General features: G+C 34.0%; 1 protein-coding gene across 2 annotated transcripts in view; it reads right to left on the minus strand.

The window, feature by feature from the left end:
• Positions 1-2,164: 2,164 nt before the first annotated feature.
• Positions 2,165-15,072, minus strand: part of LOC149799718 (serine/threonine-protein kinase TBK1-like) — a 32,240-nt gene continuing 19,332 nt past the window's right edge. For both annotated transcript variants that reach the window (XM_089959085.1, XM_089959086.1), the window contains 7 exons: positions 14,346-14,455; positions 12,786-12,902; positions 10,906-11,004; positions 9,960-10,056; positions 8,069-8,313; positions 6,218-6,289; positions 2,165-5,628 (listed from right to left, as the gene is read on the minus strand). In XM_089959085.1, the coding sequence (XP_089815211.1) occupies positions 5,577-5,628; positions 6,218-6,289; positions 8,069-8,313; positions 9,960-10,056; positions 10,906-11,004; positions 12,786-12,902; positions 14,346-14,455 (792 nt within the window). In that variant the 3' untranslated portion in view covers positions 2,165-5,576. The remainder of the gene's footprint in view (positions 5,629-6,217; positions 6,290-8,068; positions 8,314-9,959; positions 10,057-10,905; positions 11,005-12,785; positions 12,903-14,345; positions 14,456-15,072) is intronic.

Consider the following 15,072-nt stretch of genomic DNA (forward strand, 5'->3'; position numbering starts at 1 on the left):
GGTAACGATTTTGTGCATCCAATCAAGGTTCGAGACCAGACCCGGGTTTTTGTATTATAGTCCAATGGTAAATATGTTAGAGACACAGTCTGGAACCGGATGTTAATAGAAAGTCGCGTTTGTTGGCTGAGACACAGTTTGTCGCTTTGAGCAACAGTCTGGAACAGGATGTCAATAGTGTGTCGCGTGGGTTGAATGCAACAAAGTGTGTCATTTTGCTGCAACAAAGTGTGTTGTTGTGTCGAGTATATTATTTTGACATCTAAATAATAATGTAATTGAGTTGGAAATTCGATAATGCTAATCGGAATAATACATTTTCAATGGATAACAGACGGCAGTGTTAACGACACAGTGACAGTGTCGTCAGCTAAAGCCGTCTATGGGAACTTTTATCTTATATAACTAGGAAATAAACGTTGAAACAACTTCAGAGAAACATTATAGTCATTATGAGTACTAAATGTAATGAATCGGTAGTGACTAATTTAAATTTAATGTATTGGTAGTGACTAGTCTATCTTGCTATTGTACTGATGCTTGAAATTATCAGTTGAGATGACGAGAGACTTTTGTTCTGTTTGCTTGGTCTTGAGATCTTTACTCGAGTCCAGTAGAACTACAACTGCCTAAACGGCGGATCTCACCCCTATTTATATGTTTTGGGAACACACTCGGGAAATCCACGATAAAGTTTTCACGAATATGAATAAATATGGAAGAATTCGGAAAGATTAACCTGAGCGCCCCCTAGTGGAAAGCCAAGCGCCCAATACACACAATAGTAAAAATGGCGCTCGATTTCAAACGACAAAAATTGCAATTATTTCACAATAAATTATACAAAGATTCAATCAATGATGAACAGTTGAATCACACTGTTGACGAAAAATTATGAACTTACATGAGTATTGCCTTAATCCTGGAGAAAAATGGATACAATTGCCTATTTCTCTATCAAGATAGAAGGTAACTGATAACAGTTTATAATCCTATCATGTACACACTGGGCTTTAAAAATCTTTACCCAGATGATAACTATTTAAACACATCATTTTTATGTGATTTAAATATTGTATAAAATTACTTTTCTTTTGTGCAAGGGTCATATATCAAAAACTGTTACTACAATTACTATTATTTCCACTGGAAACAGGAGCACAACTTTCCAACATGAAGGGAATGTTAACAATAAAAAGAGATTATACATTATCCCAAACATTAATGATATGTGCCAATGCACTTTATAAGAATAGGAATTGGTTTTTACAATTATTCGACCTTCATTCACACATAGTTTTTGACAAAACAAATGTATTTTATTTATTTGACGGAAAACAAAACAAAGTCTAATAGTTATATAAGAGCTGAAATGGAGCACCAGAAAAGAAAGAAGAAAAAAAAAACTACATTTACAACGGTTGTTTAACACTAAATGCCACGAAATCGTGTTAGACATCCTTGGTTTGACCCATGTACATGACACTGCTAAGATGCACTTTATACTACAATATTATCTGATACATGTCACAAGCAACACTCTAATGTCCGCCTATCCTAGTGGAGAAAAGGAATGTGTGTGTGTGTGTGTGTGTGTGTGTGTGTGTGTGTGTTCGGGGTGGAGACAGTGCTTCACTGTTACGATAACTACTAGTCGTAGCATGGGATAGGGTATTTGGGACCTGACATCGAAACCCATTGTCCTGCACTCGCATGTATCATGAGTGGGTAGTGGGTTATCATGGGTTTATAAAGGGGTTTTACTTGGAAGCGTAAATCTTGTATCATGTGCTTGTGTTGGGTGTGTATTTGAAGATTGACTACACCACCAATCATTTTGGTTCATGAAATAACTGTATCACAAATGCGATAAATATTGTGCATTAACATACATACATACATACATACATATAATTTATGCTCATTAAATTGCTACCAATTAGCCATATATATGGTACTCTGAAAGACAGTACTAACAAATCCCACAATCCCACTGAATCATCTAAATATCTAAATATGACATTACATAATGTACATTGATGTGTGTGTGTGTATATATATATATATATATATATATATATATATATATATATATATATATATATATATATATATATAACACTATCTTATACTGGGCAGAGCCTAAGTAAAAACATTTAACAGGTTGTCATGGTCACAGTGTCCACCTGGACACAGTTTTAATTCATATATTCAAAACTGAAATGAAAATTTTACCGTTCGGCAGGTTATAAAATATAGTAAATAATCATAAGAGGTGACATTGTTCAGTTCGAAGAATACAAATGTATAAGATCAAGGGCAAGTCACTATTTACAAAGGTTTGCAAAAACTCTCTCTCTGAGAGAAAGCATTACTATACACACAGATGATGTGGTTGCAAAAGGCAGTAGTTCTAGTGGTCATTAACAGCGGGAGAACAATATGAATATAAAATACAGATTTCGTGTTCATGATAAAACAAAAATCATCCGTGTTTGCTACAACAAACATATTTTAAACATTTAGAGAGCAATCGGCAGTTATTTCGAGGAATTCTGTAAAACTGACAATAAATAATTGAGCAATTCGACATAAAGCCGAACAATGAAAATGGGAATGAAAGCTGAAACATATACTATAAACAAACAGATATAAAAAGTATGAGCTATACTTCATGCATATTATATACCAAATTATACTTCACGCATATTGTATAATCTACAGTGTACATTACAGTCACTTCTCATGTGAAACCCTCAGATTGACTGGCCGTGCATGTATTTCATCAAGCTGCACATGAATTCACTAAATGCAGTGATACAGCAGAAAATGCCACACATCATAATAAATTATTTTAACTGTAAAATGTCATGATTTAAGTAGAGCTATGCAGTGTAAACACAGTTTGTAAATGCGAACCAGCGCTATGGTAAGCAATATTGTGAATAAGATACGAAATATACAACATAGAAAAACATGTCATCAATCTATGTATAAAAAACTTGTATAAAAATATAGGTACAATATAAACATTCATAAGTAATCTAGAAAAAATACATCCTAATGGTTGTGTCTCATTCTACCAATCCGTTTACATCATTAGGACTCGTCCTGATGGCCGTGTATGATTTAAAAGCATTTATGAAACACTACCACACACAATATTCAGACAATCCCTTCGTCCAAAATAAAAAATAAAAATTATCATTCATAAAACAGTTGAACCTGTAAATGATAACTTTATACATTATGTCCATTGTGTACAATATTTCATAGTTTCATCGACCCAACTATTTTGACAACCATACTGAATTTGCCCTTCATTTCGTCATGTTACAGCAATGTTCTATTTCGACTGTATATATTCTATGTCTTTGTCACAGGGAATCTCTCTCCGAAAGTTTTCATTCTGCCAACACTCCTCGCGGTTCGTTTTGTTGATCATGGTGAATTTGTTTATTGCTTTAAACCTATCTCACCACATACACCATCCTTTTCCCAGAATGTCTGTTATCTATTTCCAGCCTCTCTTAATCATCCTCTTCGACATAATACGTCATATGAATTTTCTCACAAGAGTGTCTATGTTCTATTGTTTCGACACTCGATATATTTTCCCCTTTGGAAGTCTGTATTCTCCCAACCTATCTCATGTTTTATCACAGCATTTATGATGAATTTGTCCACTGATACCATCTCCTATATCAAAGCGGTAAAATTATTATTAGTATTGTCCAGTTTTGGTGACTTCATGACTTTCTGTTCTTTTGTAACTGGAAATGTCATTTCTTTCTTCCGGTTTTTATTGCCATGACGTCAGCTTTCATTAGAGCAATCATCCATGTGTATGTCTCTCGTCACAATCGTATTTCTCTAATCAGATTGTCTGTTTTGTTGTGACTTCCTGACTAGAGCTTGCTACTTCCTCTAAAGCTAGTTTGTTTGCTTTTTTCTTTTTGCTTTTTAAAAGTATCCATGAGGTTTCATTCCGAAAACCAGCAGAGATTGTTCTTGTCTTTGTCACACATGAACCTTCCATAGGCCCGTCTATATTTCTCAGTGTACCTCATGAAAATAAATTAATGGAGTTTCGTTTTTCTTTTGTCTTCACAACTCGAGGTATTTTGTTATGCCAATTTATTATTTCCTGAGTTGTTTGACGTTGTCCTTATTCTATTTTTAATTTCTGAACCTTTCTTGTGAAGAACTAGAAAAAACGCATGCGCACTCGTGAACGCGTTCATTTTGTTTTAAAAATTTCATCTTCCCCCCTCTTGACAACTCTAACTTAGCAAAGTGAAAGAAAGCATAAGTCAGCCAAAAAGGCTCGTACGAGTATTATCATCGAAAAGAAATCTACAACATTTTAAAAACTTAATAATTTACTCGTAAAATTATCCAGTGCCAGACCAGAATTATAAATATTTAATGATAAAACAGTAAGTCACTTAAATTTCTGTTGTTGAAGTTTCTATTGCTTTTGTTGGAAAAAATATACATTTTTCTAAACGCACATTGTTCGACCCAAATCATATTGTTTTGTCGTTTCGCATCCATTTCCTTTAAGCCTAACGTTGTAGTAAGAAGCTTTGAACATTTCGCATAATGTATTGAAGAATGATAATGCGAAATTTGAATTGCAACATGTTATGATTCTTTCCCTTTTCCTTTTAAAACACTTTTAATATCAAAACGTAACGGATAATTAAAATATTTCGATTCATAAATATTTGATTTTAAAAGTATCTTAAGTTTATATTCCTATACTTTGAAAGACAAATGTCTGAATAACGACATTTACCTTATAAACAATCAACAGGAATGCTTTAGACGTCAATCTAATTTATGGCGCGCTACTGTTGCTTCAGTTTGGACTGATGGGCTGCAGTGGATTAGCTGATCGTAGCACACGATCAGCGCGAAAATTGTTTTTATTGCAGTGGAGATTTTGCATTCAAACGTATTTATAATCCTAATGCGGCAATAATAACGGATTTATGTTTAACTTTCGCTTTAAGAACAGGTCAGACCTGCCTTCCGACCACTGGCCAAAAAGTTCCGAATGGTCAGACGTGATTGACCGTTATCATTATGCGTCATCACACATCTTGTAAAGCAGCAAGGTAGGAAAGAGTATCGGAAAAGGATTTTACCGCAAATTGAAGATTTTTCGTCGAGATGGCTGGCTTGACACAAAATTTACGATATTTTGGTTTCTTTTAACTTCACAGATTTTATCCAAGTTTTGGTAAATGAATAGGAATATAAACAAATTACGATGTGGGATCTTCCCTTCATGATCAATATATGTGACAATGTTACAAAGCATTTAAATTCAAGAGTTCTTATGGCAACGATGATAAAATTAAATGTTAACCAAAAAGTTAGAATGTGCCCCCAGCGAAGTGTCAGAGTTTCACTATTCAGACTTTTTTCGTCATTGTGTCAGCCGTATTTGGTAGACTTAACAGATGTGCGTAGAAAAGTCCGTGCTCACGAGTGCGAGTGCGTACTGAGTATGCGTGCTCACGTATTCCTTTGCTGAACATGTGTTATTATTGACCGAAGTAAGTTGCTCAAGTGATACCATTTGGATTTCCGGTGCTTTTCTGGAACATAAGCACAATGCTGAAAAGAGATTTAACGCAAACCTTACAGGCACTGAAAACAATTCAAAACTGTAAACACTCTTTTATCCGAATTAAAAGCAGAACTCGAACTGGTTCGAATTTTTTAAAAAGTTTAAATTTAAGGATGTACTGTTGGATTAAATAAACAAATTATCAATATCTGATGAAACAGGGTCTTGAGAAAAGGTGGGGTATACACTGTGTATGTCTTATATAGATGTAGTGTCTAGTCTGTAAACAGTGTCCACTACGTGTCTATTTACATACTGAATGATACATGCACTTTTAATATATATATATATATATATATATATATATATATATATATATATATATATATATAGTTTAAGAGAGTTTACTTCGAGATGCATATTTGTCATTCAACAATATTGCAACCGTACTAAAATATCATCACAAAATTAATAATAAAACAAGAACAAAGATATGAAAAAGGAATTATATATATATATATATATATATATATATATATATATATATATATATATATATATATATATATATATATATATATATGTGTGTGTGTGTGTGTGTGTGTGTCCATTGTAATATGAACGCTGTGTATTTACCTTTCAAGGCTCTTTTTATTGTCAGACAAATCTTTCATGGCGGATTCTGCTCCTAGCCGTGTTTCGTTGAGTCTGAAAGTAATAAAGTGGACATAACTATAACATTCGAGGCTCTTCGGCTGACTAACGTAAAAGACTGAGGGAAGCAGGGATTGATGGGACGGAGGCGAAAAGAGAGATGTTTGTCAGACTCCTCCCTGATGGCATTGGTAAACTGCGTAGACCGTTTAATTGTGATCTCTTGGTCATTTTACAATTATCTTCAAGGTCGCTTCAAGGTTACACTATCGACGTTTTACACACAAGAGTGGACAAATGAATTATTACATTCATATCGACGTTTTACACGCAACACTGGAAAAATGAATTGTTACATTACTTAGCTATTCCGCAAAAGAGTGGATAAATTAATTATTATGTTATCGACGTTTTACACACACAAGTGGATACAATATTAATGCATTATCAACTTTTACACACAAGAGTGGATAAATTATTACGTTATCGAATATTTACACACAAGAATGCATGAAAATATTATTACATTATCAAATTTTACACACAAGTGGATAAATTATTACATTATCGACTTTTTACACATAAGATTAGATAAACATATTATTGCATTATTGACGTTTTACACACAAAAGTGTACAATGTGTATACTATATGTAAATTGCACGATAAACTTTCCCCGTTTTTTTTAAAATAAGTAATCTCAGTCACAGAATGTCTTCTGCTCTATATAAATGACCTATGACTAAAAGTAATTTTAAAAATGTTTATATCCTTTACACATACTGGTAATGTGCGCATAGAAGTGAGTCGCATTTCCAGTGCTGGTGACAGCTGTTACCTATTGTTAACCGAATTACTCCATTTCTTTCGCGTGATGCATTGCTGACGATCTACGTTCCAAGCCAATTATAATGAAATCCTCAAACACAATTAAGTATATTCGGTCCAGATGATATCCTTACAAAAATAACCAGGGTACAGCGGTATCCATATTTTTTGCTACTGTTGGGGATGGGCTGTGTGTGTGTGTGTGTGTGTGTGTGTGTGTGTGGAAGGCATTACAGAACAAGAGCTGCTGAAATAGTAACACACCTTTATATTAATTCTGAATATTAACAATGTGTACATGATGAATCCAGTGTGCATACGATCCATTACGCGTGCGTTATGAGTTCCCCGAAATTCCACAGGGCACTAACAAAATTTTTCCAAATATCGGCTTATTATTACAAGATGCGTGAATATATGAACAATACACATATCATTTACTCCTGAATAAGTAAATAATTTTATTTCATGTTAGTTTTATTGTTTTTCTTTTCTTAGATACTTTATTTTAATTTCAATGATTCTAAATTTAGTCGATGGAACAAGGTAGATAAAATACATGAATTGCCTTACTTTCTATTCAATATTCCAACTCTAATGAAATAGTCCTGGCATTTTCCCAGCAAAACTTATTAAAACATCGGAAAATGAAACTATTCAAACGAAGCATTTAATAAATGGATAATGGAAAATAAAAGGTTGGACGGAAGTTTGCTTGTTTTAAAAGGTTGGACGGAAGTTTGCTTGTTTTAAACTGCACAACACGTCCTTCAAATCTTCCTTTATTAATTAACAATCAAGTTTAATACAATTGTTATCACACCTGAAAACGAAATAAGGACAATAATACACCCATGTTACAATGTTTAGTGTGACTTCCTATAAAGAAATATGAAATAGTTACTTGTAATGAGATTAGCTTTTGTCGTATTATTCTGTATTGGAGAGAGAGAGAGAGAGAGACAGACAGACAGACAGACAGACAGACAGACAGAGATGACTTACTGTTTTCTGAGATCACAATACATCTTTGCCTTAGATATAGGGCCTGATTTTGACGTTTCTTCTTTATCTGTAAAATCGGTTGCACCATATTGCAAAGTACTTTCTTTCACTGCTAATTTATGGGTACTAGACTTTTCGTTTACTAAAGAAATGTTTCCGTCAGGTTTTGAGTGACTGGTCTCTGAACTGCGGTGCTGTAGCAGCTGGTACAATGTCGCTGCGGCTTCTTTATGACTTGCATCCAGCTGTAGGAATTAAAGACGTGAACAATCAAGTACAAAATATACGCTTGCACTTCAATCTTAACTTCCTTTGAAGTACAGAGATTTTTTTTTTTTTGCTGTTTGAAGTCACTTAAGAAAATTAAAATGGTATAAAATGCATGGACAACAGGAGTAAAGGACCTTGCCCAAAGACACTGCACCAGATGAGGCAAATATTACGTTCGTGACAAGTTTATGGTTTTCCGCCTAAACATTTGAACATTTAGGTAACATATTTTTCAACCGATGAAATTATCCAACAATATCACTTTTTGATCGAAACAGTCCCTTTATTTCTTGGCTGTCAGACAAATTGCAGAAGTAGAAAAAGAAATGGAAACAGTGAGGATAAGCCGCCATATAAAGTGTTTACAGGAATTAGCTTGAAGTAATGAGATGCCTTTTCTTCTTCATATTTCAAATATTCGCTATTCGAACTGGTATCGATATATATTCACTCCTCGAAGGGACATCTACAAGATTTTCAATCTTCGAAGTGGCATCTATAGATACTCACTCTTCGAAGGGACATTTATAAAATGTTCACTCTTCGAAGGAACATCTACAAGACATTCCCGAGTAGTCTAAAGCGCTCTCTGTTACGGATTACTGCCATCTCACTTCTGTTTGCGTGGTTCGAGTCTAGGATTCGGCCAATTTGGGTATGTGAGACAGCTTGCCAGTAGCTTCTCGTGGGTCGGTGGTTCTTCCCGGGTTTTTCCCGGGTTCTTCCTCCACCATTAATACTGACCGCCATGCATAGCCTATCGTGTGCTGAAAAATGGCGTTAAACTCCACAACAACAACAACAAGACATTCACTCTTCGAAGTGGCACCTATGAGACATTCACTCTTCCAAGGGACATATATAAAATGTTCACTTTTCAAAAGGGCATCTATAAGATATTCACTCTTCGAAGTGGTGTCTATAAAATATTCTCTCTTCGAAGTGGCACCTATCAAACATTCACGCTTCGAAGTGGTGTCTATAAAAATGTTCCCTCATCGAAGGGGATTTATACAATATTTCTTCTTCGAAGGGACATTTATAAGATATTCACTCTTCGAAGTGGCATCTATAATAAAAAATTTCTTCCTATTAAACAGAAGAGATTTATATCTAATCGTCTGTAGTTTTTAACAAGAAAGCCCTTTAAATGTTTGAAGCACACATAAATTAAACATAATGGGGATTTTCAATACAAGTTCTCCACGTTAAACACAGCCATCTCCCTACAAAAGAAACACTTAACCGAATACAAGAAAAGCGGAGGGGCTGGGGTGATTTAAATAGGATAATGCACATCTTAGAATATTTGAAAAAATGTAAGCAAATAAAAGAGAGAAAACAATGTGTAGGAAATATTTAAGGAATTGATTATTTGATCTTCTGGACAATATATAGTGAGGTCTGACAACACGCGTCGCCGCTATCAAACACCCACCGTAGAGATGATTCTAGTGAGCTTCACAATTTTCTCGTGATACCAGTGGTCAACTGTCAGAGATTTCGTAAGCCTGAGATGGTTGATTGTTGTCGAATATTCATTTGTCACTAATATCTATTCTTAACATGCTCATTTTGGACCAGACTTGGGACTGGTTTACAGACATATATTTGAACTTACTCTTCCAAGTCGAACGTCCATCTCTCTATGAAATTCAATGACGCAGTTCATATTTACTTCGACTTTCTTGGCACGTGCTAAGTGTTTCAAAAGAAGTCTGAAATAAAATGCATGATAGATTGTTAAAACTAAAGTGGACTAGATGAATTTAATTTAAAAAAGACAATAATTGCGGAATCATTAACTGTGTGTGGTAATTCAAACTGTTTTCAATCCTTGATTTGTTGAATTCATTCCTCCGGCTGATAATGATACAAAGTGCGTGATACGATAATGATACAAAGTGCGTGATACGATTACGACACAAAGTACGTGACACTTTAAGTCATCTAACCTATGTATCTAATATATAAAACTAGAATGACATCGATAGATTGCCATGGCCAATGCCAAGGGTTTTATTATCTACTTTTCACCCACCCCAGTCCCTGACCAGCAGTAATATCCATACTCCGCTTATATATATTTTGCATTATAATGATATAGCTACATTTAAAAAGTTTTTTTGTCAAACTTCACTGTGATTGCCAATTTAGTATTCTAAAGGCTAATCTCCTCAAAGGACCACAGAGAAAGAGGAACCAAAATATATTCTTCGTGATATTGTCATTACATGGGCAACGCATGTACCAAGTTTGGTAAGGAGGAGATAAAATTACAGAGAGACGGACATACGTACGAGAAGAATCACAATATCTCCCATAAAAGCATATATATATATATATATATATATATATATATATATATGGAATGATCTTTTAATGGAATGATCTTTTAACATATCCTTAGAACTGAAAAATAAGCGTTTTAATACACCAGCATAATAACGTAATTTTTACATTGCACAATTATGGATAGTGATTATCATCATATCATCATCGTGATGACTGGTGTGTGTGTGTGTGTGTGTGTGTGTGTACTTTCGTGTAATTTTATTCATACTCACCCAGAATGCTTCTTTACTTCTCCATGAACTCTTTTTAAATTGTCAAGACATCCTTGGAACACTGACAAAAGTCCTAAGCTGCTCTCCTCCAGCTTATGCCTTTAAAAGTCAAATGATAATAATTACCACACTGATATTTCTTGTCGCTAACAAAAAAAAATGTAAAGTGTTTCGGAATAAAATATTTCTTCTTAATTCTTACCTGAAACAACAATTTATCGAAAAGACGGATACTCCGCAAGTAGAAACCTATTTACAGGAATTCCTGAAAAGACCATTTCGTGTCTTAATTGCTGAGTGTTGAAACCATCTAAGATATTTTTGAACAATAACAAGATTTTTAAATTGACCGCTGTGACGGTGATATTGGATGTGACATCGGCACAATTTTCATTCAGAACCAACTAGACATCATAAGAAGAGTCTTGGTGAAAACCATGTGTCAAGATGGTCATCCAAACTGAAGGCGTGGCGATAACAAGATTTCCAGATCGACACAATGGCCGCCATGGCAGCCAAGTTGTAGGTCGGTAGGCATCGTTTTAATTTAGAACTAACTGAATATCGCATATATTCTGGTTACAACTCCATGTCGATATGACGTTCCGTTGAGGAGATGTAGCAATAACAATAACTGCAATGTATCAGCCATGGTGGCCATATTGGATATCAGAAAGCAATTTCAGTTAGATCAAGTTTGGTTTCACAAGATGTCCTTTCGTGAAAACCCAATATATATGAAGATCAATAGAGAAGGATTAGTGATAAAACTATGTTCAAGTTGACTGTAGTGGTGGCCATATTGGATATCAAACTGGTACCATTATTAGCTATGACTGACTGACTATACGTCAAAGGAAGTCTTCTGGTAAAAGCCCCACGCTGATATGACCCTCCATTCAGGACAAGTAGCAATAAAAAGAGTTTTACATGACGACTGCTATGGAGGACATATTAAATCTCATTAGTACCATTTTCACTTATGACTAATTAAACCTCTATGTGATGTGTTGTGGTGAAAACCCCATGTTGACAGGGTTGTCCGTTCAGGATGAATAGTGATAATAAGGTTTTCACGATCGATGGTGGGTCATATATATCTGAGGTACTATTGGAAGCATTTCTTTTGGGACAGTATAGATACTATATTCAGGAGAAGTTGCGATAAATAGATTTTTAAAACGGTCGCTACGACGGAAATACCGGATATTTAAGCACGGCCATATTCACTGCAGACAAATGTATAAATGTGAGCGTAAGGTTTTATTGGCAATGCTCAAGGTAGCTGAGGAATAGTAGCGATAATTATCTTCTAGTAGCAGACGGACGGACATCGGAGAACAGACTACATAATAAGCTCTTCTGGCTAAAATTCTATATATAAAAACTTCATTTTCCACATTATCTTTCTGTCACATTTGATATATTACTGATTTTCATTCAAATTTAATATTTACAGCTAAAGGGTTTAGTCACGAAGCGTTTAATACGTGTAATAATAAATAACAACGAATAATTCTCATTGAAAGTAACGCAGAAAACATAAATAAGATAAATCAATGTTCTACAAGACACTTTGTTACACATTACTTCTAAAGAAATCATCTGCTCGAAAGTTTTATTCTTCTTCGATGACCAATATTCTTTACAACTTTTGCGCCGTTCTGTCTCTATTTGCTTTAGAGATTTGTGTGAAGAACAAAGAATCAGTGGGTTGCGGGTTCGAATCCTGCTTACAATAGTTTTGCCATTCGTCTACTAAAGTGTCGTGAGAACCAATCGATTTTACTGCATGTAAATGTCTACAGTATGCACCGTGAGAAACCAATCAATTTTACTTTGTGCAGATGTCTGCAGTATGCGTTGAAGAAATTACTTACATTTCTGACTTGTGGATGAACACTTCATGAGAATGTAATTCACCGTATCTTTTGTGTTTTCCGAACGTAGTGAGAACACCGTTAATTGTCTGTCTGTATTGTCGAACAGTTGATACACTGAAAAGGTGAAAATGTTTGGTAAAAACAAGAATCTAGCATCAGAACGCGGAACTCCAATAGGACTGAGATAAAAGAGCGTAATTAAGAGAAAAGAGGTGAAATATTTAATTTGTTTTAAAAATAAAGAATTATGCATAAAATATAAAAATAGAAGTTACGAGCGTTATTTTGTCATGCATAAAATAAGGCATTGTGGGATTATTTCCATATTTATATACGTACGTGGCATTGCTATTAAGAAAATAATCAATATTATATTTAGCTAGACTTTAATTAACCTCAAAATAATGAGTACGCAGGCAAACAAGTGCGTCTAATTTTGCATTATATGAGATGGTAATGGGAGATAATGGATTTCTCTTTCCAGTTCGTGCTTCTTAATGTATAAACATTCATCTGTAAATAGGTTAATAATTCAGGATATACTTAGATGCACTGAATTTGGAGAAACATCGAACATAAAAGATCCACTCACAGTTTATACAATTAATTCAAGCTATCAAATCGATTTTCACTTCCTGTATGAGTTTAATTTGCATATTCTGAGTTTTGCAAATCGTACATTATTTAAATCTGAACACGATTTTAAAATTAAAATGCTACGAAGAGAAAACTGAGTTGGACCTTTCAGTGAGGATCAATTATGATCTAGAATGGATACAAAGCGTTCAGTTTTCCAACTTAAACAAATAGCTGTCATTTACCTATCATATTTCGTAAAGATAATAATGTTTTATGTCTCTGAGAAAAAATTGTCAACTGTGAAGATTTAGTGCCAATATTTATCATGAAGTCAAGTAAAGTTATGTTTGATTATGTTTCGAGATAACACGCATACCCTATCATATTTGACTGAATATGTTTCGAGATAACACAAATACTCTATCATATTTGACTAAGTATGTTTCAGAGATAATACCTGAATATGTTTCTGAGATAGTACTTGAATATGTTTCAGAGATAATACTCATACTTTATCATATCTGATTGAGTATATTTCAGAGATATAACTTGAATACATTTCCGAGATAACACTCATACGCTATCACATTGACTGAATATGTTTCAGAGATAATACTTGAATATGTTTCAGAGATAATACTCATACGCGATTATATTTGACTGAGTATGTTTCAGAGATAATACTACGCTCTATCATATATAATTTTATTTTACGAGAAAATATGGCTACCATGTCTTCATTTTTAGCAATATGTTTCGAAAGAAAGTGGCAATCACGCATAACTGAACTGTCTCGTTTTTGCGCTGCAAGAGGGAGAGAAAATAATATGATCTCTCTCACTCCCCCTCTCTTAAATGGAGGATTATACGCATTCCGATATGCATCATAATAATGAAGTAACACCTGTTGAAACTAAACTAAAATAAATGTTTTGATGTTTTATGTGTTTTTAGTATATGAGAGAGAGAGAGACTCACCAATAACTTTCATCTTGGCATCCCACTGACGTCACATTTTCTTCTTGTTCTTTAATCCTCTCCAATAGTACTTGTAAATAAACGTCTATTTCCTGTATTCTTTTATCTTCCTACAATTAACAATTACCAAGACAATATCTTATTTACTGGGGGGTTTTCCCCTAAAGATTGCATTTTTGTAATAAAAAAACAAACATCCGGTTAGTCGTATACAAGTGTCATAACGGGGCTGTCTATCAAAATAATTGGGCATGTAACTGACCAATCAGGTGCCTTTTCAGATGTTTGTTCACCTCCACAGTAGAAAGAAAATGACTCATCTCAGTTAATTATGATTTTAAAACCAAATCTTGTCTTTCATTAGATATCAAATTATACAGATATATTTTTTTTTAAAAATATTAATAATAAATTAGATTCCTTTGGCATTTCATTCGTATTTTTCATAAAGATTTGTCCGCTTTCTAAGCTATAAAATATTGATTATATCGGGTGTTCCACACATTTTTGACAAGAAATAAATCCTTTCCAAATTGGAGAAGCATCACAGGCGGCCTTACTGTATGTATTAAAGCCGATAACATTTTACTTTATAGTTACAGCTATAAATAAACTAATAGCTTTTCTGTTTTTATGCGTCACGTGATGTAATTATTGTTGATTATGGGAGGAATATTTCGACAGTATTAAATTCTTTAAATATCGAGAAAATATTATTATGAAACAG

This window comes from Sinohyriopsis cumingii, chromosome 5 (assembly GCF_028554795.1).
Source record: "Sinohyriopsis cumingii isolate HCF-2022 chromosome 5, ASM2855479v2, whole genome shotgun sequence".
NCBI lineage: Eukaryota > Metazoa > Mollusca > Bivalvia > Unionida > Unionidae > Sinohyriopsis > Sinohyriopsis cumingii.